The sequence below is a fragment of the Centroberyx gerrardi genome, chromosome 4 (genome assembly GCF_048128805.1).
Source record: "Centroberyx gerrardi isolate f3 chromosome 4, fCenGer3.hap1.cur.20231027, whole genome shotgun sequence".
NCBI classification, from domain to species: Eukaryota; Metazoa; Chordata; class Actinopteri; order Beryciformes; family Berycidae; genus Centroberyx; species Centroberyx gerrardi.
The window spans coordinates 28,469,214-28,497,207 of NC_136000.1; the positions used below are offsets into that span (position 1 = coordinate 28,469,214).

At 40.7% G+C, this 27,994-nt stretch overlaps 1 protein-coding gene across 1 annotated transcript; it reads left to right on the top strand.

Moving 5' to 3' along the window:
* On the top strand, positions 1-27,958 carry LOC139927298 (synaptic vesicle glycoprotein 2B-like). Its single transcript, XM_071919359.2, has 14 exons — positions 1-236; positions 1,661-1,887; positions 9,506-9,686; positions 12,500-12,651; positions 16,980-17,113; positions 19,278-19,367; positions 20,306-20,419; positions 22,654-22,742; positions 22,953-23,028; positions 23,377-23,465; positions 24,278-24,411; positions 26,106-26,306; positions 26,419-26,578; positions 27,775-27,958. Exons 1-14 carry the CDS (start codon positions 1-3, stop codon positions 27,956-27,958), a joined length of 2,067 nt encoding a protein of 688 aa, XP_071775460.1.
* Positions 27,959-27,994: the final 36 nt, after the last annotated feature.

The following is a 27,994-nucleotide window of genomic DNA, read 5'->3' on the forward strand; positions in this document are numbered from 1 at the left end:
ATGGCCGACCCATACCAAAACAACGTATACCACCAAGGTGACGGTGACTCCTATGGGACTTACGGAGAAGGGGGCGGCCATGATGGATATGGTTACCAAGGAGACTACCCCCCCCAGGAAGAGGACGCAGCGAGCGATGTGACCGAAGGCCACGATGAAGAAGATCAGATGTACGAAGGGGAATATCAAGGGATCCCCCATCCTGACGAGGTCAAGGCTGCACAGAGAGCAGCAAGGTGAGCGGCAGTATGTTTGTTCTTGTAGGGACTGTGACCACAGAACGTTGGAGAAGGGTATGGCTGTAGACTGCGGTCTTAGACCCCGACCTTGTCAGACCCCAACCTTCTCAGACCCCAACCTTCTCAGACCCCAACCTTCTCAGGCCCCAACCTTCTCAGACCCCAACCTTCTCAGGCACCCCACTTTAAGGCCCCAACCTTCACAAACGCCAACCTTCTCAGGCACAACCTTCTCACATCCTAACCTTTCCAGGCTTCAACCCTCTCAGCCCCCACTTCAACCCTCTCAGGCCCCAATCTACGCAAGCCCCAACCTTCATAGACCCCAACCTTCTCAGACCCCATCCTTTGCAAGACCCAACCTTCTCAAGCCCCCAAACTTTAAGGCCCCAACCTTCTCAGGCTACAATCTTCTCAAGCAGGCCCCTCTGCCTGACATGCACTGAAGAGAATCTGACCATCAAGTCACATTGCGGATGCTTAAATCTTATATTAGATGGAAGGAGAATGACAGATGAGTTAAATTAAAAAGTTTAATTATGGCCGTATGAGTATGAGAGAAGGCTGGCGCCTGGGAGTGCTGTCGGCACGGCTGCAGCCAGATGTTATTACAAACATCCGGTCTGCTTCTGTCTCTTCTCTATTTAGCAATCTGCTTTTATTCTGCTTTTGTTTTAATCTCCCCTCTCTTTCTCAGAGGAAATGAAAGAAGGCGGAAGGCAGCGCAGTCTCAGAGTTACCAGTCCCGTCATCTTTCTACCTTTTAGCCTCATAGTTGAAAGAGCTCTGTGAATACAATGTAGATTTATCAGACTGCCTTTGTCTCTTCCTCTCCTTTTAACCATTTGTCTTTGTACCAGGGCTAAGGCCTGATGATTGGGAGACTTGATTAAGGCCACAGAAAATTTTAAGTCTAACTTTCTCTGTCTCTCAGAATCCAAATGGCTTTAATAGCATATGACAACTATATTTGTGTTGCTAAAGCACTCATGGGTATTAATGAGTTCTTATAAATGTACACAAGTAAAATAAAAATTATGCATACATATACTGTATGTACAAATAAACAATCACACACTAAAACATTTCAGGGATTACATTATATAGTACTCTGTTGAATTGGCCAATATTAATCTTCGTTACTGTTAGTCCGGAAATTGTGACATAAATATACCAAATTTTCAGCAATATCAATTGTATGGCCCTCCTCACGTAATACCGTTTTCATGTTCTCTTTATTTGGTAGGGCTTGGAAGCCCATAATTTTATCACTCAACTTTGGAAACACACATCTCTGATTTGGAGATATTCAGGGCAGTGTAAAATGAAGTGCATCTCATCTTCAATCTCATTTTGTTTGCAGTGTGAACAGAGTATGACAAACTTTTTCATTCTCTCTCTCGCTCTCTCTCTCTCTCCAGGGCTAAAGCCCGAGCGGCCGGCAGCGCAGTTTCTGAATTAGAGGAGTTATCTGAACAGTATGAGGACATCATGGAGGACTGTGGCCATGGGAAGTTCCAGTGGACGCTCTTCATGGTGCTCGGCCTGGCGCTGATGGCCGACGGGGTCGAATGTTTTGTGGTTGCGTTCGTTCTACCGTCTGCAGAAAAGGATCTGTGTCTGTCCAACGCTGAGAAAGGGATGCTGGGTAAGGGATTTGGCGACTTATTGGTGTGGTTTCTTTGCGTGAAGCATTTTTTGTGATAAAGTTTATGTTGCTGTAAGTAGAGAAGGATCTGTGATTGTCCGCCACTGATGAAGGGATGCAAGGCTGGTTTGGTTTCATTTACTTGTTCATAAATTGATAGTTTGTTGTTTCTTTCTGTTTTCTTTGTTTCTTTCTGTCCTTCTGAGATATTTTCTTTGTTTCTTTCATTCATCCATCCATCAACCTGTATTTATATTCCACCCGTACTCTAAAGGTTACAGAGCACTTGCTATCAATCACTCTTAGTGAAATGGGTACAACATTGTATATTTTGTCTGGGACTGTACCAGGGACTGGAGAATTGTAATGAGTTACTTAGCCTCTGAGGTTAGTCTCAGCCCCAGAGATCAGAGGTACAATGCTCTGCCTATATTTCTCTGAGAGTGAACACAGTAATGTGTTTGAAAGAGGGGCTGGATTCATTTACATTAATGAATTCTCCATTAGCTGACTAATCATCCATTTGATTCAAATCAATGCTGTAAGGTAGATCTGATTGGAAATTGCTAAGATTCAAGCCTTGTATATGAATTAAGGTATACTGACATTATACTGATACAGTATCAAGGCAGATACTATAGTTCTACACTCCTAAACTCAAAGCAGCATCTGATCAACATGTAATCAGATTATTCTGCTGTTTTCAACAGATTTACAGTGGATTTTCTGGATGCATGATTTTTATTGAGAAGTTGCCCTGTGCTGCCCCCAGCCTCAAACAATAAATATATTTTCAAAATTCAATTCAATTTTCAAAATAATATTATTCCTCTTATTTCTTATTGATTGATTGGGCACCACAAAACACAGATGAAACAGCTTTTGGACAGTAGTTAGTCAATATTCTTGTATAATCCACGTATGCATTTGATGTAGAGCAAAGGAGGCTAAACAATGTTGGATTTTTAAAATCATCATTCCTTGTTTAAGTTTGCATCTTTTATGATTGAAGATCCTAGAGTCATATTATCAGTTAGATACATGAAGACTTGTTACCTAGGCTACTGAATGTTTGTCACCATGCAATCAATTTTGATAGCCAAGGCAGGAAATGCCCCGGTAAAAGTAGGAAAAACCAATACAATAATACATGTTATGATTAGCAATACAATAAAGATGTCCCATTAAGAGGGGATGGGGGTGGATGAAACTCTGGAAGAAAATGTTCTTCAATTAATTACTCAAAGCACAGTCATGGCAGTGAGTTCACATTTCCTATTACGTTTGATCAACCCAGCAACATAATCTCATTTTCAGCTGTGTTTGCTTTGCCGCCAAAATCGATACAGAGAATGAAGCCAGACAGTTCACATCATTTCCCAAATCCATTTTTAGTATGGGCCGCCCCAGTGGGAATCAGACCCTCAACTCTGACAGTGTTGCTGACACGCTGTAGGATGAATCGCTTTATTATCATAATCATCAACTATTATTTCAAGTTGTGTGAAATGAAGAATCTGTAAGCCAATTGTATTTTTTCAGTAACTAACATATGGAATCAAATTGCTGTGATGAACACTTGCGCACACACACACACACACACACATTGGCAGCCAGTGGACAGTCAGTAAGTTTCTGAAGCTTTTTAGAGTGGCCAGTAAATCCTCAAATTAGACCTGCTGTCTAATTAGCTAATGGCCACTATGGAAGCAGGAATGAATCAGCCTGTTGGCATGTGAGTGTGTATCCGTGGGTTTGTGGTTGTGTGTATTTATGTGTGTGTGTTTGTGTGGGGTATGTGGTGTGTGTGTGTGTGTGGGAGTGTTTTTGTATTTTTAGTGTTTATGTTGAATTGATTTTGTGTGTGTATGTGCATGTATACATGTGTATATGTGGGGGTGTAGGTGTGTGTTTAAATGCTATACCTCTTGCTCTTTAGGAGAGGAGGAGAGGAGAATAAAGGAGAGGAGGAAAGAGGAAAGGAGAGGAGAAGAGGAGGACAGCAGAGGAAAGGCAATAAGGGAGAGATGAGAGGAGAAGGAAGGGAAGGGAGAGGAGAAGAAGAAGAAAGGAGAGGAGGAGAAGAGGAAGAGAGGAAGAGGTAGTTGGCAGAAAGCTGGGTGCTGCAGCATTGCCGAGTAGATTAGAGATTTGGGAGGATTAGGAGTCATTCTTTCCTGTTGGGTCTTTGCTGGTTCTACACACTGATAAAATCCATACAGACTGATGCTCAGTGTGCGCTGGAGGAGCTGAGTATGCAGCAACCCAGATAAATCCCTGGATAGATCTTAGCAACAGTGATAATTATATGAATAATATAATAATGTCTTACAAAGCTGGAGTCAGCCATGCGTCAGAACCCCCAGGATTCAGCTGCCTGTGTGTGTGTGTGTGTGTGTGTGTGTGTATGTGTGTGTGATATCGTCTGAATTTTTCATTTGAATTTTTAATATGGTATAAGAAATAAGAAACGACGTGAAAGGTTATGTCATTTAAAGGGGAATTAGGGCCCACCTCATGTCCACCTCTGATATAATGGAGGTTCCTTCCTGATCACAGCTCATCAATATGTTTTATTATTATTTTTATTTCAGATGTCTGAGCAGAGAAATCATTCCAGTGTGGTGTGGGAGGATTTTACTCAACAGCCTGTAAAACCTGCAGTGAAACCTGCCTCACTCTGCCTTAAGGAGCTGCTGACCCACCTAAAACTATTTCATTAGTCTGGCTTTCAATGGAGAGTTTTAGTGTCCCATGATGCTCTAAATGCTGCTTCAGACGCTTTTCCACCCTGACAAAGATAGAATTCTGGGTTAAAAAGACTGAATAATTGTAATTTTGTTGTTTTTTTTAGCATGAAAATGGTCAAATTCAAAGATATTGCACAAGATATTGTCTTTCAGAAGCTTCAAAAAAGCCATCCAAGCTTCAAAACAAATCCTAACTTCCTTTCCTTTCCTTTCACCCCCACTTTGAAAGTATAGTTTGGTCACTTAGATAGATAAATGGACAGACACACAAAAGCAATTTGGTTTATCTTATCATGCCCTCCTTTGAGCCTGTTTGAGTGTCTGATAAATCAAGTGCACCTGATATATACAGCTTGAATATTTGAAAGCATGATCTAATAGAGTTTTGCCAAAGTCAGCCTTTTTCCTCTCAGTAAGGCACTTTGCAAGAAAGTTGTTGGAGAATAAATTGATATTTGACTTGATTCAATTTGATTCCTCATCCTCAAAACAGCAAATAAGAGTTGAGCACAGTGTGTGTGTGTGTGTGTGTGTGTGTGTGTGCTGAGGCCTTAGGCTTGCCACTGCAGGATCTCTATCTGACTGATTGCAGTAAGAAAAAGAGATGGAGAGACAAAGAGACAGATGGGGAGAGAAAAAGAGGAGGAGGATAAAATATCGAAAGAAGAAGAGGGAAGGGGAGAAATAAGGACGGACAGATGGAGAAAAAAAACAAAAAATGAGCGAGATAGGAAAAAAAAGTGCGCAATTATGCCAGAATTTGTTTTCTCCCAGACAGCCTCCGCCCTGTCTGCTGCTGAGTCAGGTTGTTGCAGAGGGGGAGAGAGGGTTTGGAAAGGTTACAAAGTAGCCCAGCAGTTGTAAAAGCCTTTGGTCATTCATCTTATAACCGCATTCAGTTCAGTTCGATTCACTGTGCTTCACTGGCGTGGAAGCAAGAAACAATAGTGTCAAAGCACTGAGATAAAAGATCAACAATCCCTTTCCCCCCTTGTTTCAGTGTGTTTGTTCATGTGATTCTCCATGACTCAGACATTTTTTTCAGAATCTAACACTCTGTCAAAGCCTTAAAGGGGCAATACATTAGATTTTGATGCCCCATAACACAGCATGATCTGTGGAGGGTTGATCAATACGAATGACTCAACCATGACTTCACCGGGTGCAGAGATTTCTGACTTTCAAAACTCACTTTCCGGCCAATACTCTTTGGAAAAACAATTGGAGTTTCGAGACACTCCCAATGCAATGCACAAATCTCTATCCATTACCCTGATTCAACTATGGCCTACTACTACTACTAATTATGGCCAGGGGGTGAAATCAGTTTGGAACTTGCTGAATAAGCTAAATCAAGCACATTTTAAAAATATTAACATATGTTATTTATTCATTTGTTTGCACAAAATAATGAAAATGAATGTAGGAATTAACCAAAACGAGAGAATATGTATCTTGCTCTAGCTTCTTATATTGAGTGAAACCTTCAAACCCAATATGCCATTGTGTTATGGCTGCACCATTACATCAAATGGAAAAAATCTAGATGTCTTGTGCACCATTTTATACACATTTCCCTGTAATTCAGTGTGACATAGTTGGTCTCTTTGGAAACCTTGGGATCTTGCCTAGAATTTAAAACAAAGCTCTGTGGGTTTGAACAAAGCTCGGCCGCGCAACGTGCGTTCGCAATGATGGACGCTCCGGTTGTTTTCTTTCTTTTCTTTGTTTTTGCGGTCTTGAAAAGTTCACTCTCACCAAGGCAACTCGGGAGATTGTTCTCCGCAAGGACGTAAGTGTCGACTTGGCGTTCTCGGATTGGATAATCGCCTATTATTCATGCGAAAAGTTGCTCTTCTTCTCTTGTCCTCTGCCTCCCCCTCTCTCCCTCTCCTCCTCCTCCACCCTCAGATCTGTTCAGCAGATATAATAAGACCCAAATGAGAAGGCACTTTTTCTCTGTTTCTTTCCCCTTTTTGCACTTTCCCTTCTCCTTTTTCTTCTCTCCTTTCTTTCCTGCCGCTCATGCTCGCTTCTCTCACCTTTCTTCTCTCCCTCTCTTTTGTTTCTCCCCCTCTCTTTTGTTTCTCCCTCTTCCTTTACTGTCTCCTCATCTCTCCCCTACTTCTATCTCACGCCATCCCTCAGTTTTGTCCAGAGTTTTACAGAGAGTGTGTGTGTGTGTGTGTGTGTGTGTGTGTGTGTGTGTGTGTGTGTTCTGAGTCAGCAGAGAGTCAGTCAGAAAGATCGATATTCTCTGTCCTGACCTTGGGAAGAGCCACACAGCACCTCACCGCTCTGAGTTTGGCCCTAGAAATATATTCTATTCTGTATAGATCTTGTCACTTCCCATTCAAACCTCTTAATTTTTAAACAAATCTACTCACCTATCAATGTTGCACTTTGTCTTTATATGAGCTTGTCGTTTTTTACATATCTGGTCATAAACACTGTCAGTTTGCTTTATTAACACAGTGGCCATATTGAATTTATGTCATACTTAAGGTGGGAATTGCCTGGAAGACAGGAAAGCAAATGAAAACTAAGACAAAGTCAGTCTCTGGGAAAAAAAAAAGACCAAAATGAGTGATGAGCAGAGCTGAGAAGGTCCAAATCAAAGGCTACAGCAAGCGGATTGATGCTAATCTTTAACGTTAGCAAATTTTAGCTAGTGTTAAAGCTAGCCTACTTCAGCTAGCATGAAGTAGCTAGCCTACTTCATGTTGTTAACATATTTATCTCCAAACCAACTAGGTGTAATTCTTATTGACTGACTGCATTTATAGTCTTGATGTTTTGTATTAGTAATATCCCAACATTATGCTTCTTATCCTTAGTGGCGCTTCTTTGACAATCAAGTGGTTTCTGTTTGCTCTGTCTGCTAGCTAACAGACTTTAGCAGGTTAAACTGCTTCTGTTAAAACTAGGTGTAGCTATTGGCTACAACCTTAAACCTAGTTGGTTTGAAAATAAACCCAACGCTGACTATGATATCGAAGGATACTTTTTATTATTTTAAATTTTTTGCCCAAAGACCGGTTGAGTCTGCTCCTGTTTACATGTGCTTCACTGTCTTCCAGGTAAGAGTTTCCCACCCTGAATATGACCTAAATGAACTATGACCACAGTGTTAATAAAGTGAATACACTGCAAAATGGTAAGAATAAATCATTTGACAGTGACAACAGGAATGAAGAGCGGCTTGTAACAGCACTAGAAAGTAAGCTGTAAGCCATGACGGTGCCTGGAAACAGTTACAGTTCACACCTAATGCCTATACACTGCTGTGGTGTCCAAAAGTGTGTGTGGGTTACAATTAGTTTAAAATGGGTTAGGGTTTATGGGATGAATGCAGCCAATGGAAGGTCCAAACACTAATACAAATATGTGTGTGCTTTTGTGTGTATGTTAGCGCATAGATGGGGTTTGATAATCCTCGACTCAATATGCTTACTCATCCAATCACAACTCTCCCCCTGTAGCACGGCCATCTGCAACAGCATTGCATCGTGGGATGCCGTGCTGCCAGCGTGCCAGTCTTTGGCAGCAGCTCCACTTGGCGTAGGCAGAGGCAGATGCATTATCTAATTTCTAGAAGATTACTCCACTCTTTGAGGTCTTGAAATTTTTAAGCCAAAATGAACCGAGACACCGCACTTTATCATATTGAAGAATTTCTGCGATATGGCAGTATGTATGGGCTCAATAAAGAGTCAAAAAGATTTTGAGCTTGTAAAAAAGATTCTGAGCTTGTGAAATGATTTTTGCAAATAATTTGAGACTTGCAGTTGTATATCACCATTTGTGAACATGTGAAAACATTTTGCATGAATGTATTTGAATGTGTAAAAAAAGATTTAAGCAAACAAAAATAATGTGTAAATGTGTAGAAACGATTTGTAGTTGTAAACAACATTTTGTGAATGTGTAAATAACATTTGTGGACAAACGATTTCAAATGTGAGGTTGCAAAAAAAATCAGAGCAAACAGATATAGTTTTATGAATGTGTAATGAAAGATTCAGAGCAGCAAACTCTGCGTGAAAAATGTCGCTCAAAGTTGAAGTCTGTTCATGTGACATCCAGGTTACAAGCACAGATTTTTGACCCTGTTTTGCCTCGGGAGTCTACTAGCCAATGAGCTTTTTTACAAGCTCAAAATCTTTTTGACTCTTTATTGAGCCCATACAGTATGCCCCACGAGACTTTAACATTCACTAGGGTCTCAATAATATGAAGCTCATTTGGATGTAGAAGTTCAAATCAGTCAAGTCTTACATCCGTTCTCCCTGGAGTCGCTCCTGGCTGTTCATCTTGATGACATGTGACATCTCCAAACAGAGTTTTGTTTTTTTATTTGCTTTGAATGATTTGTGGGGATGTTGGATGGGTAGAGAATGTTTTCTGTGCAAGAACTTGACAGTTTTCTGATTCTTTGCACCTGTTCTTTTGCTGGAAAAAGAGCAACCATGCTTAGTGAAGCCACCAATGATACTGTATATAAAGATTAAAAAAAGATGCAGTCATCTAACTTCAGTAATTTCAGTAGAACATTATCTATCTGAACATGGAGATGGAGATTATTCGAATTAGTGAGATGTTTAGATGTTTGAAATACTAAAGCAAGATCTCCTGATTTCTGAAACATGAATTGGCTGCTTTGTCATTCATTAACTCATTCATAATTTTGCCATACATCAATTTGTTCTGTAGCATTCTTCTCTACATTTTTTTTTCTTTCTTTCTTTCTTTCTCCATATACTATATTTACTCTCCTTCCTTGACTCAATTGTTGGAGCTTTCTTGTGACACACACACACACCATTAACTCTCTCTCTCTCTCCCTCTGTCTCTCTCTCTCTCTCCAGGTCTGATCGTCTTCCTGGGCATGATGGTTGGAGCGTTCGTATGGGGCGGCCTGGCAGACAAAGTGGGCCGTCGGCGCTGTCTGATCGTGGCGCTGGCTATAAACTGCGTCTTTGCCTTCTTCTCCTCGTTCGCCCAGGGCTACGGCTTCTTCCTCTTCTTCCGGCTCTTCTCTGGCATCGGGTAACACACACAAATACACACACACACACACACACACACACACTTTTCGCTGGCTTTGGGTAAATGAGAGAGAGAGAGAATATAGACTTTTCGGTAACACTTTACTTGAATTGTTGGTTATAACACATAAGTCATCGTAAATACATAATTCCATCATAACTGCATCAGAAAATGTCATAATACACTGTGATTGCCACAGGTGTGTGAGAGCAGTTCACAAAAAATGGTAAAAAAAAAAAAGAAAAAAAAAGACTGCCACTATCCCATGTTTTTCATGGCTTTCCTCATGCATTAATTATAGCAGAGCACCCAGCCAAAAGGGCTACAGGAGGAAGTGCACCTGCTTTACATTTCAAGTACAAAAGCAGCTTTGTTCTTAGTTTGACCACCAGGCACTTTTAAAGCTGCGCTAGGCAAGATTTTATGTAAAAATAAACACCTGTCTTATTAGCGTAAATCACAAAGTGGGGCTGCAATGGAGAAGAGCGTCCCATCTTCACTAATTAAAATTCTGTAGTCAGGTATGGTCGCTTTTCTGCCCTCAGAAAGTGATGAATCCGAACTTCAGAGAAACCCAAGCTGTCTCCTAAACAGCAGTGAGCAGCGCTCCGTCCAGAGAAAGCTGGACTCACCAACGTTAGATCTTTTCCTCTCTCGTCTCTTTGGTATCTTTGATATAAAGCATCACAGACCATTGAAGTTTGAATGTTTTAAACAGTTACCTCTCACTGCTATTTGGCACCATCGTGTAAAGTTGCCTCATGCAGCTTTAAGTTTGGGTGTAATCCTTCAACTGAAGTTAAAACATGAAAAACACAAAGGCAATTGAGTTGCCAGGTTTTCCATGACAACAGCAATATGCACGGCACTCTTGCTGTGTTACTGCACTAACATAGCACAGTGTTCTATCTTAGAATAACTCCAGCCCATAGGGATCCACGCATACTGACAAAGAAATCAGGTCACATACCGAGTAGAGAGCACAGTGAAGATGGTATACAACCACAACACCTTGTATCGCTGAACAGCACGGCTTGATGTTTCACGGCTGGAAATAAAGGAGACGAAGGCAGTCAGGGAAACATATAGCCTGTGGAAAACACTTGCACTTTTCTCGGTATTTGAAATATCAAAAAACATCAGTGTGGTGCACTACTTTGATTGGAACAACAGCATCATATTAGTACATTATGTGTGTGATCGATACACATGTGCGTAGATTAGGACATCTTACACCTCTTGCTAATCTTCAACCCAACATGTGTTTAAAAAGTAACTAAACCCCAAACCCAAATCTGTGGTAAAGTCTGACACCTAATGGTGTAAAGTAGGGTACTGAACTGGCCATCTGCTATTGGCTGATCTTTGGTGCCAGGTGATGTCACCTTCTATAGAGTACAACAGGTGGTGACACTTCTACTCAGTCTGTGGAAAAGGTCACTTACCAATGCGCCATGTACTGCAGAACATGGCAATTTGATATATTATGGTGCCAGCTTAATGATACCATCTGTACGGCTGACAGATGGCTGTAATATGCCGGCCCGGTCACCTCTCTCCCTCTGGGCCGTCCCAGGCTTCAGGGTGTTGCAGGGATCCAGGAGAATTACACTTGGTAGTATAAAAGTGCATCATGAGCCATTCATCGCTCTCAGATATCTGTATTGTCCCTAAAGACACGGTCTCTCCTCAAGGATGGCTCAATGACAGTCAATGCACCATTGTCGGGTTTTGCTGCGCGCTTGTGGGTCCTGTTATGGCTACGAATTTGTTCATAGCTTTGTTAATATGCTTGTCAGTAGTCTATTTAGACCAACAAATGCACTAAAAACTGTCTGTGACTACTTGTGACTGTGCATGAAGGATAAAACTGTCTAACTAGAAACCTCTTCAGCCTATCTGCCCTCACGCATGCTTCCAAACTCACAGACTTTGATTGTACCAAATAACAAATCCAGGTAAGAAAAAAAAATGATGAACACACTTGTGGAAATGTTCATTATACACTCTGATGGTATGCAGGTTTTGTAAATGAGGCCCATTGTCCCTAACTTGGCACACGTGTGTTGAAGATGGCCTGTCCTTCACATTTGTTAATCATACATGCGTGTGTATGATTGTATAAGTGTACATGTAGTATGTAAGCCATGGATTGCCTTTGTAAAAACGCTAAAGAATGACTGAGATACAGTGGATACAAGATAGAAGTGAATCCTAACTGCTTACCCTATTTTATCTCAGAAGTTAAAGAGAAGAAAAATCCCATTTTGCCTTTTAGAGAAGCAAATTTTATATTCACTCTGGTTTCTTACTTAACTTTACCATCCTATAATATTTTTACTTTAGGACATTGTAACTGCAGCAACAAGACTTTTGCTCTTCTTGTAATGTCTGAGTAGTCCTTCTGTTATGGCAAACAACCTAAATTGCATCCTTTAGTGAGATACATTTACAGTTAGGATATCTCTGTTTTGTGGCTCAACGATTTGAAATGGTTCTCGAATGTGAATTTCACCTATAATACATCTGAATTCTGTTTGCCCCAGGCTCTAGTGTAATCAATCCTCCAAGAAAAAAATTGATCAGTCTTACATTTATTTGACGGTTGCAGTGTTGTTGTTTTTGTTTATTAGTAGTAATTCTAATTACTTAAAAAAAATCCTGTATGCAAAATATGATATTATATCATACTAACACAATTCTCTCTCTCTCTCTCTCTCTCTCTCTCTCTCTCTCTCACACACACACACACACACACACTCTCTCTCTCTTTCTCTCTATCCATCCTTTCCTTCTTTCTCTCTGTATTTCAGTATTGGTGGCTCCGTGCCGATTGTCTACTCCTACTTCTCAGAGTTTCTTCAGATGGACAAGAGAGGAGAGCATCTGTCCTGGCTGTGTATGTTCTGGATGGTTGGTGGGATCTACGCCTCATTCACCGCCTGGGGAATCATTCCACGATACGGTGAGAACTTACACAATACTAGAGCTTTAAGTAATACTCGATAAGATGAAGCTTGATCCCTGTGAGGAAACTGGGTCACTGCAGCAGCAAATGGAATAGAATACATAGTACTATGTCAAATGGAGGGTATTTAAACACAACACAACTGACAATTTTAATACAAGAGCAATGTATGAAAAGTATGGATACTGAAATATAGCATTATGAGGGTATGCAAAATAGCAGCAGTAGTACATACTGGGATATACTGAGGTTGATGTATATTTGAAACGATAGGAGGCATCATCCACAGATAAACACATATACAAGCACACAAACATACACATTTATACTGTATATATGAAGTTTACCAAAATGGTGCTATGCTCATTGGTTTCAATGAGGAAAGATGATGTTGTTTCCTCACTGGTTTCAATGAGCATGCAAGGCTAACAACCCAGTTTGAGAGAAATGTAAGACAAATATTGAAACTTTTCCACAGTGAGAAATGTGAGGAAGAAATGTAATTTAACAATATAAGATACAGCACTGTGGTTCTGTGAAGTAGTAGAGCATGGCACTAATGCTGCCAGGGTTAGGGCTTCCATTCCCTGTCAAGATGGTATGCACTCTAATGAAAAAAACAGAAAATCAATTGTCTCACCCCTCCATCACTGAAGTGTATGTGTGTTCTTGTACTTCTGTCGTTATGAGGATGTTCGCATGCCGTCACATGAGGTTAGTTTTGTGTTAGGGTTTGGGTTTAGAGTTAAGATTAGAATTAGGACAACACATATGTTAAGGGAGTGTTAAGAAGGCTATTTGAAAGCAACTTCGTTGTTAGTATACATTTAGCTGTTGATTAAAGCAGTACTTCTATGATGGGGCTCTTCGCGGGCACTATTCCTAACCATCCATCCATTTTGCATTCATATTGTGGTACAGGGCTTACAAAACCCAGCCTCGGCCCATACCTATGAATTCCTCATTTTCATATTTCCTGGTTAATCTTGTGATCTTTAAATTTCACAATTCCTGGAACAAGCAGCAGTTTTCTTGCAGGAGGCAGGAAGAGGCAGTTCAAGCTCACAGGCATCAAGCACTCTAATTGGACTCAGCAAGCATCTGGGGGCTTGGTGGAAGCTTTACGAAACCATGGCTGGCTAAATTTCATATGATTTCCTAGTAATTACCATGAAGCTGAAACACTGGAGGCAGTCAGTTGTAGAAATCCCCCGTACCCAAATAATAATTTGGCAGCAATGGGATTTGAACCCACATCCTTGAAGAAACTGGAGCTTGTGTTCTGGACCTTGGACTGCTCAACCACACTGACACCCTTTCCTTCCGGGGGCTTCTTGGTTTGGGGCTAGAAGCTATTTTTCCAAAGTTGAACCTTTTACAAAAATCTGTCTCCCGCTAGCCATATTCCCATTGAGAGCTTCTGTTATCCAATTCCTCCCCTTGTCTTTCTCAACTGCCTCCTTCTATCCTATGCAAGACTTTTCAAGTATAAGCTTAAGTGTTTGTGAAATTGTAAAAGAACAAAAGATGCCTGATCACAGAAAGCGCGGGCCATCCCGGATGTGGGTTCCTGGCAGTGGCGAACGAATGACGGGAGCTGTGGTTGGCTTGATGGTTTAGGGAAATGCGTCTTTGGGTGCGAGAGGTCCGAGTTCAAATCCCGGATGAGCATTAAGAGCAGAAACCCTGGCACCCTGTGAAACCTGCTGCTTCAGCAGTTGGGGATCGGGGCAGGAAAAGGACTCTGTTGTCCCAAGCTTTGGAACTAGATTTAATTGGGGGAAAATGTCTCCTTTCTCAGACAATTCTTAGTGCAGTGGTTCCCAATCCTAGTCATCAGGACCCAGAGCCCTGCTGGTTTTCATTCTAGCTGCCTAATAAGGACTGATCTAGACCTGGGTACACCAGGTAAATGCAATTAACTACCTGGTAGGATAGAAAACCAGCAGTACTCTGGGTCCTGAGTACCAGGATTGAGAACCACTGCCTCAGCGTTTTAGTCTGGACTGTGAATCCAGCAACCTAAGAACCTTTAGTTGCCATCGACTTCAATTCAATAATTTATTGCCATATCAACCTTACAGTTGATTTGGAATTTGTTTCGGTGCGCTCAACAACAGCAAAACATGTAATCACACAGTACACACAAGAAGTGTCCACAGAAAACACACTGCCACAATTACAATACAATAAATACAATTAGTGCAACTATATGGCCCATGCCCTTAAAGTGACAAATTAAAGTGCATGTGCTTGTTTATACAACCAGTGAAGCATTTAGGATGCGGATTGCTTCAGGGTAAGTGCTATTATGGAAGCGAGATGTTCTGGTCTTAATACTGCGGAGTCTTTTACCCAAAGGGAGATGATTGAATAGAGGGTTTGCCGGGTGTGAGGAGTCCTTTAAAATTTTCACAGCCAATTATTTTTGAAGCTGTGCGCACGACTCTGTCCAGCAGTTTTTTCTCATGGGCTGTAGAATTGCCATACCATACAGTTATTGAGAAAGTGAGCACACTTTCTATTACCGCTCTGTAGAACTGTAACATTGCAACCCTTGACACAATTTCCTTAGCTGTCTTAAAAAGAATAGTCTTTGGTGAGCTTTCTTCTGGATGTTGGTGAAGTTGTCTTCCCATTTCAGGGAGGAGGAGATTGTAGTCCCAAGGAATTTGAAATGATCCACTCTCTCTACCACCTGGTTGTTGATGACCAGCGGAAGTAGCTCTCCCTGATTTTTACGGAAGTCCACCACAAGTTCTTTAGTTTTGTTGATGTTCAGTTCCAGATTGTTATTGCTACACCAGTCGACTAGAGAGGAGACCTCATACCTATAAGCTGTCTCATCATTACAGGAAATCAGTCCCACCAGTGTTGTATCATCAGCAAACTTAGTCATCTTTACAGTGTCAGAGTGTGAGATACAGTCATTGGTGTATAATGAGTAGAGCAGAGGTGAGAGGACACACCCCTGAGGGGCACCTGTGCTAAGGGTCAATGAGTTTGAAAATCTATTGTTGAATTTGACAATCTGCGTTCTGCCCAGTAAGAAGTCCAAGACCCAGAGACATAGAGACTGATGTAAACCTAGCTGCAAAAGTTTGTTATATAGCCTTGTAGGTATGATTGTATTAAAAGCTGTGCTATACTGTAGTCGATGAACAGTACTCAAGCGTAGGTAGCAGGTGCCTCTAGATGCTGCAAGATGGAGTGAAGACAGAGAGATACAGCATCATCCACCGACCTATTGGCCCTGTACGCAAACTGCTTGGGATCCAGCACAGCACTGGACAGATGTTTACATACTATACGCTCAAACACTTTCATTACAACAGATGTTAATGCAACGGGCCTGTAGTCATTTAAACAGCTAACAATGGGCTTCTTAGGCACAGGAATTATTACTGCAGATTTAAAGCATGCTGGTACTTTTACACTGGTTGATAGACCAGTTAAAAATACAAGTCAAAACAGAAGCAAGTTCAGCAGCACACCATTTTAAAGTTGCTGAGGACACAAGATCAGGGCCTGCCGCTTTCCTGCTGTTCTGATTGCGCAGCAGACACCTGACCTCATGTTCCCCAATCACAAAAGGTGGACTCAGGGGGGCTTCCACTGTAGGCATACTCTGTTGGCGGGTTGAGGTTTTATCAAAACGACAATAAAATTCATTAAGTTCATTAGGAAGCTTGGGGTCATCATTACAGGCTGAGTGTTTGGCCTTATAGTTGGTTATTTGCCGTAGTCCCTGCCACACACCTCTGCTGTCCTTATCCTGGAGCTTGTCCTCCAGCTTGCCTTGATGCTTGATGAAATCATAAGCTTAGAATTAGAGTCTTTGTTAACTGCCACCTTCATTCATCACAATAAGCAGTCTGCTTTTTTCATTCAATTCATCAAAACAAAGTTCATCAAGGTGATCTCCATAGAAATGTGATTATGTGGCAGATTACTATGATTCCAAACCACAGGCTCCATGGCCAGCACTCTGAATCCAGGGATCCAGAGGACTTTCTAAATGTAAAACATGGGAGATTTAGAAAGACCTTTTTCTAATTTGCTTACTGAAATCATTAGCGTACAGTCTTTGGAAATTGCTGGCTTTGTCAATGCCTCCAAAAATCCATGTGCAAACAGCTCATCCTAATGGCAAATTGCATACGTTTACAGTAGGTTTCAGTGACAACAAAAGCTGCAGATAGTGTTAGTTTATGGTAAGGCAACAAAATCCACTGAATATGGGAGAGGATTAGGGGTTAGGGAATGACTGTATTCCATGGAAGATCCTCACATCTACAGTAATCAAACGTGTGTGTGTGTTCCAGGCTGGGGCTTCAGTATGGGCACAGAGTTCCAGTTCCACAGCTGGCGGGTGTTTGTCCTGGTCGCAGCTCTGCCTGCCATCGCCTCCCTGGTGGGACTCATGTTCATGCCTGAGAGCCCGCGCTTCCTCCTCGAGGTGAGACTGTGGCCGTGTTCACACCGGTCGGGTTCACACTAGGCAAAGTGGCTTTTCACATCTGGATCAAAGCCCCAGTTCAGAGTTTACCCGACCATTTAAATTTAGGTACATTGTGTGCTTCCCCTTTAAAATAGTGCCCGTCTTTGATTTTAACACACAGATTTGCTTTAGGTTGTTTACTTTAGCCTGAATAAAGTAGAATGTATATTTCATAAAAGACCTTTGTCACATTTTTTGATTGTCATGAATAATGCCTTATAAAAAGTCAACAACCCAGTGGCATATCCTGTTTGCTGCAGTCAGCTAGCTTTTTGTGTATGAATGATGTGAGAAGATCAATTATTTTAATTTGCAGCCACGGTCTTTTTCATTTTGAAATAGGCTTATCTTTGCAATAAATCACGTTTTCTACATTGCTTCTAGCCCAACAAAAAAAAATCACCATTCAAATTTAGGCCACAGGGGCTTTTGACACACTAAGTGAAATCTATTGGCCAGCTTGGCTTGTTTCATTTTAATGCAATAGATGGGCTCATACATTTTCTACAATCATCAATATTTTGGTGGGAATTATTGGTAGAACTGACTTAAGTTTATATAAAGTAGAGTAGACCTATCCACTGCTGTATAATAGATTAGTATGTCATAAGAATATGAAATACATAAGAATCTTAAATTATATTCTTACGATATATATAAGATTAAAAAATAATTTCATATTCTTTTGAATGTCATTAGAATATCACTATCAACTGAATGAAAATAAAAAAATCTTGACTCAACCAAATACCGGTAGTTTTTTTCATATCCACAGTAGGGAAAAGTTCCCTTTTTTTTAGTTATTTGAGTTTCATAGACCCTTAGCAGGCAAGTAGAATTGATTGTTTTTCTTTAAAATATCACCAGCTTTGCTCAACTCATTCCACCTACTCTCAAGAGCAGATATTACAGATATTATCGCATCCCAAAAAACTTATGTAGCAACTCTGAACCATAAGAGTTGTTTTTCAGCTGCTGCATATTGTCAATAATTGCATCAAGTCAGTCATTGCTCAGTCAAGAAAAATGTCTTCACTCATGTAAATGAAAACACAAACAAAGCCAATAGTGGAGTGACAGTGTTTCATATTGCAGTCACATATTGGGTCTATAAGTGACTGCTAGCCAAATATAAATTTATTGTGTAATATAACATAGGCTTAAGGCTTGCTGTTCATTATATTATGTTCAGTGACCTCGCACTTGAAATATAATGGCATATAATTTGGATAACCAAAGTAGCATTTAATATCAGAAATTTACAGACATCTTTCTTTAACTTTTACTTTAACTTATTATTCATGTATCTCTGATTTTGGAGGCAGATAGTAGTATTTATTTGCAGTGTTAAAGCACATCAATCAGCACATACCAAACAGTTTTATAATCGTTTCATCAATTTATCACATACAACCCAAATATGATTTGTGGTTCTCAGCCCTATTAACCTGTACTAATATTGCTAATGAATGCTCTTTGTCCCTAATATCTCAAAATTGCAAGTACTTTCTGGATGGACTGAAAGGACTCACAGTCCACGACAAGTCAGACAGGCTTCTCAATAACCTGAACCATCCCTTTATGCAAATCAAATTACATTTTTATTGAACTTCCTTAACTAAATTATGTAAAGCAAGCTGAAATACTTGAGATTTCAGCCAAGAACAAAGGGCCGCTGAGATGTTGAGCAAATCAATAATTTATTATACATTTATCATGCACTGCCTTTGATCTTTGGGGGTGTAGATCAGTGGTCTAGCATACGCTTTGCATGCATAAGTTCAACTCTTGGTGCTTCTAATTGCTCCATATGGCAGCAGGGTGGCCTGCTGTTAAAGAGACAATCCCAAAACCAGGAGGACAGAGGTTCGACTCCAATGTGTCAGCCAATGTGTCCATTCCTGTCAAAGTGTCCTTGAGCAAGACACTGGACCCTTATCTGCTCTAACCCCTCTGGTCAAATTCAACATGTGCAGTGTGTGTGTGCAAAGAAACAAAAGTTTTAAAGTGCTGTTTCACCTCATTTTCTTTTCTGACTGTAATGTGCGTGTGTTTGGGTTTGTGTGTGTGTGTGTGTGTGTGTGTGTGTGTGTGTGTGTGCGTGCATGTGTGTGTGGAGCAGAACGCCAAGCATGACGAGGCATGGATGATTCTGAAGCAGGTCCATGACACCAACTGGAGGGCCAAGGGACAACCAGAAAAAGTCTTTACTGTGAGTACATGTAAATATACAGTACATAGATACTGTGCCTCTGGCAGCTGGATAATACTATTAGCTATGTAGATATACACTGTATATATAATCTAGAATAATGGGGGAAAAAATGGGTTTGTTGTATACCTAATACAGACTGACATATGAGAATTACCAGAATTACAGCAGAGAAATTCTGAAAGTTACTGTAATTTCCCACCCATATTTATACAGAGAAATACATCAAATATAATTACTTTTATTGAATAATTGACAAGTCATTTTCCGGAAGATAAAATATGAGCACCGTACATTTCTGAGAATGTTATTACAGTTTGCCAGTGCTGTAGGCTACTCATCTGCTGCTATGAAAATCCCACTTGTCTGCGCTCGCCTTCCTTGTGAGCTCAGTGCGTGCGCGTGTGTGTGTGTGAGAATGTGAATGTGCAGCCTTTGTTTTCATCATTCCATAACAGTCAAAGAAGCATAAGCTCATGAACAATATATTTGATAGATATATTTGAACATATATTAGACTTTTTAAACTTAAATAGTCCAACTCTCCCAAAAGATTGTCTGTGTTTTGGTACCAACTGCTGACGGGGTTTAATAATATACAGGAATACCTCTGCATATTAAATCCTTGTGCCTCCCTGTGGCAGAAAAGAGAACAAAATGTTATTGCCGTGTAATTCTGTTGGAGCAGAAAGGCAGTGCATTAGCAGAGCGGCGAGCTATTGTGGCCCTGTCACACACACAGCACACAACTGGGACCTTCTTACAGCTCCCTCCGTACTCATGCACAGTAAACTGTATGGAGCACCTGGCTGGATAATGCACTGCATATGAGCGCCACCACCTGGAAAGCCAAGGGACAGCCTGAGAAAGTCTAGGTGTTTTTTAGATGATTTACCACAGAATGCACAACTGAGGTATGATTTGTGTCCTTCTTTCAGGTGACCCACATCAAGGCTCCTAAGACAGCAGAGGATGAGTTCATAGAGATTCAGAGCGCTACGGGAACAGCTGTACAGCGATGGGCCGTCCGCTCGCTCACACTCTGTAAACTGGTACGTGCCAAGACGCCAAATAGGAACCAGGGATGCTCAGTGGATGTGATGTGGGTTTGATTCGCAGACCTTTCTGTGTGGAGTTTGCATTTTCTCCCTGTGTTCTCCTGGGTTTCCTCTCCACAGATGTATCAAAAGAGTCAAAGAGACAAAGAGTCCAAAGACATATAAGTCAGGTGGATTAGAGACTCTAAACTGTCCGTAGATATGAATAGGAGTGTGTGTGTCTATCTGTGTTAGTCCTGTGATGGACTGGCAACCTGTCCAGGGTGTTTCACTGGCTTCCACCCAATGCATGCTGGGAAAGGCTCCTCCCCTCCATGAACCTAAATACAAATAAGCAAGGTAATCAAAATGAATGAATGAAGGAGACCAAAGCTAGTTGTCACATTTTTTACTCATGGTTGTGTTACTCAGCATTGGCTATCTTTTTGGATCCAATTTCCATAGTTATGAATAGATTTTCTTTTTCATCTTGTGTAATAATTGCCATTGTTAATTTTTATATAACTTATTGCATGCAAAATAATTACTGATCTAATACATTTTGTGACAACTGGGACACACAGTATGGGACATATCGTCACAGTCAAAATTGTGCTGTTTATAGCGATAAACCAAATTACTCTTAACTGCTGTTGTGTTCAATTCAGAGTGTTACAGAGACTGTTGACAATGATGGACAATTCGCCCTCTAACATTCTGAGCTATTGCGACCAAGATCATATAATCATCAGTTACTGTCAAATGCAAATCAAGTTTACTCAGAAGTGTTGCTATGCATGTTATACAGACATTGAGAACAATGAGGAAAGCAAACAAAGAGGGTAAATAACAGTTCTAAAACTGTATTGGAGCACGCAGATAGAATTATTAGAAGCACAATACAGAACTGGATAGTGATTCCCTAATCTGGGCAGGGAAACAGGTGGTGCTGTGTGGGAGAAAGGCTCTGTTATTTTCTTTTAATAGACTTTTTTTGTGATCTTAGAGTATAAACAGACTAGTCGGTGTGTAACATGGCCTGCATGAGTGCATTATAATAGAAGTGCATTGTACCTTGCAGTGTAGAGACGTTAGGACTGGAATGATACTGTCAGATTTCTTTGTTCTAGTCTAACAGAGTCTGACAGCAACATTGTACATTTTTGCAGTATGCATCAGTGGCACCAGAGTGAAGCACTGCAGCAATCAGGTCTTGTTTTGGAAATGCTGGGAGTGCAACACAACCCACAGTCTTTCACATTGTTAGAACAGCACTGCAGCCAGTTAGATTGACAGGTTGAAAGACATGATGCTTGTGAGGGGCTTAAAATCATGACTGATATCTCTATCGATATTTAAGAGCAGGAAATAATGTATCATTTGCAACTTAATGTCAGAAACAAAGGGATTAAACGGATTACATGCTCCTCTATGGGTTGAACAAATTCTCCTACCTCTTGGGCTTATGCAACCTTTAAAAACCAAGTGGATAAAGTCAAAAATGCATTGTCATCAAGCTCAAAACAAGGCTGTTTTTCTTAGTTCCTGGAAAGTTGACATCTTGGAGCTACAAGTTTTTTGCCCGACAGCAACAATATGCTTTAAGGTAGGAGATGTGTTGTGTGTCCTTGAGATTCATTGATATGTAAAACTAAGTGTCATCTGCATAACAGTAAAACCTACATTTATTTAGGCTGTTATGTTGCCAAGAAGGAGCATATACAGTCTGAATTAATGTGGACCTAGCATTAAACCTTGAGGGACTTCATAGCTGACTGAACCAGAAAAGGCGCTGGGGTTGGTGTGGGACTGATTGGTGGTTAATGTAGCACGGATTTCAAGGACAAATTTAGCATTGTGTCTGTTTTCTTTCAACAAAACTGAAAGGAAATTCTCGCAGCACAAAGGGCTTCCTTTGAGTGTCTTGTCAGCCAAAAGTAAAGACCTCAAACTTTGTTTTATGGCACTTGTGTTTGAGTACTCATTTGAGCACCCTGACAGTCTCAGTGTACCATGGAGCAATTTGTTTTCTGGGATGGTGCTCTAAGGGGCCGAGGGCATCGGTGTGTATCAGAGTATCAGTGCTTAAGAAGGTGTCAGACAATATGTCAGACAATATGTGATAGTTTAAAGGCTATGTTGCTTTTGATGGAGCAGCTAATTGAAAATTATGGTTTTGATTTTGCTGTGTACAAGGATAGCTTATATCACACTAACTTTGTGGTTCCTTCTCTGCATATTTGTCCCAGGTACTGAAGAACGTAGCATCTCTCCTATCCGCTGAGCTGAGGTTTGCTACTCTCTTCATGGCCATCATCTGGTTCTGTATGGCTTTCAGGTCAGTTTATTGTATCAAGTACCATACGATTTCCACTATTATTGCAGGCTGAGGTGAAACTAACTTAGTTTAACCAAAAATACACTCTTAAACAGAATGATTATCACTACAGTCTTTCTGTTTGAGATTACCATTATCTGAAGTTATATTCTGGTTATTTTCTGCACCATTTATTGACTCTATGCCCTCTGTATCTACATTGTGTCCCAGTTACTACGGTCTGTCTGTGTGGTTCCCTGACATGATCAAACACCTTCAGAACGAGGAGTACGAGTCCAAAGTCAAGGTAAAGTCAAGACCAACCCAACAACAAAATCACAGCAATACAGAAGTTTTTGCATAATCAGCAACACAGAGGATGGCTATACACCAAGAATCAAGATGGTGTTTTCCTCTTGTTTTAGGTAGATCTCCACTCCAATTGCAGACTTTGTGACAATTACTTTCATTAAAAGCAACATTTTTTTTACTTAACAATTATCTAGTCAGTCCACCATGTACAATAACCTGCATCAGGTCCATTCAGAGCTATATATGGGCACTTGTGTGTCCATAAGTTTTTACTTAATTTTGTTTAAAAATACATGGATGAAACCAAGCCACTGTTCCCCTCTCTCTGCTGTCCTCTGCCCAGGTGTTCCATAAAGAGCGAGTGGAGCGCTTCCATTTTAACTTTTCTTTGGAGAACCAGATCCATAAAGAAGGAGAATACATCAACGACAAGTAGGTCCCACTGCGCCACCTTCAGGAGAGGAGGCCAACTGACAGATTTACTGCAGGCCGGGGTTCGGTTAGGGCTTAGTTTAAGGTCTCGTTTTCATTTCTCATTTACTCTTTTTGTTCTTTAAAGGATCAGTAACACCTTGTTCCAATGATCTTAAGTGTTGTTATTCTAGTCTATCAGTCATTTCATTCTCAGTTGTTATCACAAAGTAGCATGCTACTCTTCTTGTATGTTATGCTCTGGAACCCATGGAACATTAGCTATATGTCTATAGACAACCATTTTACTGCATATGCTAATGATCAGAAAAATGACATATTCGCTACACTGTGAAGACAGTAAACCGAAAAATGGTTTATGCAAGCTTCACATTTTTATTTTATCAGTATATTCTCATACTATACTATATATTCTTATATAGTTCATATGGGTGAAGTTAGTAAACCTTTTTGGGTTTAAGGAGGCTTCACCCCTGCAATAGAAAGTTTTCAGTGCATATACAGTATACTGTGTAACACTACTGTATATTATTAAACTTCTATGCTGTGTGCAGAATTTGAATAGACAGAATGGGCCTTTCTTTTCAAATCAGCATTCCTGAATAGTATATTTAAGATGGTCATTCCACTTTTTTGACTCCAACACAGTATTATCACTGGTGGCCATCTTAGATTTACCCAAGGAGATATACCAGGAAGAGCCCATTCTATCCATTCCGGTTCTGTGTTGCTACAGCCATAGAAGCGAGTGTCCCACGTTTTCTTTGTCTGTCGGTGGGTTTGTTTGTGTGTGTCCCATCCCATCCCAATAGGTTTATCAAGATAGAGATGAAGTCAGTGAAGTTTGAGGACTCACTGTTTGAAGACTGTTACTTTGAGGATATCAAGTCCACAGACACAGTGTTTGAGAACTGCACCATCCGCTCCACTGTCTTCTATAACACAGGTAGGTGTCAGGCTCAGGTGACCCGGGACTTTTAAGGGTCATAAGTCAGATACAGTTGTGGGTTGATAGTGTTTCAGAACAGACACAGTGTTTGAGAACTGCAATATTCGGTCCACTGTCATCACGCAAATAGGGGCTAGGGGTTATATAAACCAGGGGTTAAGGGTGAAGGGTTAGCTAAGGGTTACATGTTTGTTAGGTCAGTTCAAGGGTCAAAGTCACAGAGGCAGTGTTCGAGAACTGTCTGAATTGCTTTTTCTGTTATGGGTGTTAAGGGTTGCTTCAGTGAGTGTTGGTTAAGAATTAAGGGGTCAAGTTCACAGACACAGTATTTGAGTACTGTATCAACTAATTGACTGTTTGCTACAACCAGAGTTGTAAACCTGACATTACTATTAAGGGAATATCTTTAATGTCTTTGACGTGGCTTTTGTTTTCCAATATTTTCCTGTCATCTATTGTGAATTCCATGGCAAATTCACAAGCAGTATCAGGGCTCTCTGCATCCGGAGGTCAGCTATGATGATTGACCTTTCAATAGACTTTTGCATCTTGCCCTATATAATCTACATGGGGTAAACTGCTAGTCTTTGCAGTTGCATCACAAATCTCCTATCAGCCACATCTGGTTCCATCATGGAGGTCCATTGGAGAATTAGCTGTGTGCAAATAATGGTTAAAAATATATAAAAACCAGGCAAGAAGAAGAGAGCTATCTGAGAGAGATTGTTGTGGTGTGGGTGTAGGTCAGTTCAGTAATGTTATAAGTAAAAGTGAATAGTCTGATAAAGTAGATTTGTTTCCAAATGTAGGTTAGTTCTAGCCTTAGTCCTAGAAACCACTCCAAAGCACTATGGTTTGTAGCTTCAGAATGTGCAAAGTTGCCTCATGCAGCTTCAAAATGAGAACTGGAATAGGGTTACAGGTGAGACTGAAGTTTGTGAGAGCTTGAGCGCAACTCGAGAGAACATCACAGCAACACTGTACATTGTTCAACCACTATGTGACACGTGTTTAACCATTTGGACACACTCCATACAAGAAAGGTTAAACAAACGTTTGCAATGCTCAAGTCCTATTCAATATGACTGAAACATGATGGAAAACTGAATCATTTTCCACACCATCAGCGTTTCACTGTAAGACACAACATATTGACACAGGACTGCATTGCAAAGCCATGATACTTATGAATAACCTGCAGTAGCTTGGCTGCTGGGGCAACAGTGTTTTGAAGTTTATAATACATCTTACAGATTCTTGACATCATTTTTTGAACAGGCGAGAGCTTTCTAGAGTCTGTGCTGATATTGTACCTCCTCACACAATATACTATGGAAGCTTTTCTTAAATCTTTTAATGAAAAGAAAGTCTGAGAGTAAGTCAATGTTGTATGAAATTTTAATGATCGCTGTGGGGAATTGGGCCACTGCAGCAGCAAATAGTAATGGGAAAAATAGAGTATGAATCAGAATAGAGGAAATGGAGGTAATGCAGTACACATAGCGGAGTTGACAATTACTAGAATTACTAGTAAGAGTCTGTTAAGCACAAATATAAGAATACAATTACTACTAGAACATGTTAAGTACAAATATAAGAATGATGAAAGCATGCAGGTAGAGAGTGCAGAATATCGGCAGTAGAGAATGCTGAGAAAAAGTGAGAAAAATATACTATCCTGTTCTCGCCAGACCTGTGGGAGGAGAAGTTCGTCGACTGTAGGATGGAGAACACCTCCTTCCTCCAGAACAAGCACGGCTGCCACCTGGACACCATGGAGGAGAACGACGTCCTCATCTACCTGGTCAGCTTCCTGGGCAGCCTGGCCGTGTTGCCCGGCAACATCATCTCCGCCCTCTTCATGGAGAAGATCGGCAGGGTCAAGATCATAGGTGATTTACGTTGAAGTTTGTTCACGTTAATAGATGCTTCGCTGCAGGACAAAGTGTATTTATCAAATCCCCCTCTTTCTCTTTCTCTCCCTGTGCATCCACCGCTCTTCAGGTGGGTCCATGCTAGTCTCGGCAGGCTGCACCATCTTCCTGTTCCTGAGTTTCAGCCAGGCGGCCATCATCGCCCTGCAGTGTCTGTTCTGCGGCGTCAGCGTCGCTGCGTGGAACGGCATCGAGGTGGTCACCGTGGAGCTGTACCCCACTTCCAAAAGGTACCACAGCTTGATGGTTATGAGCGTTGCATCGCCGGTCTTTGTTTGCATCAACAATAATCAATTTGAAATGACAGTTAATATTCTGGGTTTCTGAGATGCTATGCTAAATGAAGAGAAAATATGCCGCTATATTGTTTTATGTTGGAATATTGGAATATGTTTAAGTAATACATGAAGAATTTACACTATACAACAGGCATACCAAATTATGAATAACACACTATTCACATCAGGTAATGCCTGTTGTGACTTACTCACTTTTGTTAATGCCAGGATAAGTAATACATGTTACAGTTAGAGTTTCAATTTAGACAATACTTTGGCATTAACAAACATGCATAACATGACTTAATGCAGTTGTTTATTGTACATTTAATATGAACTTATCTTTGTTAATGTCACTGTTCATGCTTAATTCATGTTAGTTAAAACATCAGTTAACATTATTAACAAACATGTATAACAACATTAATTAATGCAGTTGTTCATGTGCATTTAACATTAACTGATCTTTGTTAATGTTGTTATTCATGTTTAATTCATGTTAGTAAATGCATTAGTTAACATTAGTTAATGAACACTTAATGTAAAGTGTTACCAGTTACATATCTGGTAGTGTGGTGGTGTCATTATGATGTGATGCAGTTTCATTGATTACATATTAATTGTATAATTGTTCAATATTACTCTGGTTTTATTTGGGAAGCTCTTAACCTGAACTGATTCTAATGAGACATTATGATCAGATTCCACACTGTCTGAATGTTGTCACTGTTGGGTGAAAACCTTTCATCTGCAAAATGCCAACTTTCCAGGAACTGGGAAGCCTTGTTTATATAGCTTGACGCCCATGCATTCCAATGAGCATAACCAATTATTCTCATTTTAGTTATTCTTTTTATCCAATGAGCATATCCAGTTATTCTTATTCTCTTGGCTTTCTCTTGGCTTTAGTGTCCCATGCTCTAAATGTTTCAGAGGATTTTATATTGAAAATTCTGGGGGAAAACACTGAATGTTTTATCATGAAAATGGTCCAATTTGAAGATCTTGAGCGTCTGCACAGGAATATCAGCTACTGACAGTTTCAATCCAGAACTATCAGTATGAGTATTGGCCTTCCGTATGACACCTCTGTCTTTCCATCCCTCTCTCTCTCTCTCTCTCTCTCTCTCTCCGTCCCTCTCTCTCAGGGCCACTGCGTTCGGCGTGCTGAACGCTCTGTGTAAGCTGGCGGCGGTGCTGGGCAGCTCTATCTTTGCCAGCTTCGTGGGCATCACCAAAGCCATCCCCATCCTGCTGTCCTTCACCGCGCTGGTCTGCGGCGGCCTGGTGGCCCTCAAGCTCCCCGACACCCGCGAGAAGATCCTCCAGTGAGGTCGTCAGAGGTCACGGGACGGGACAGGGCGGGGG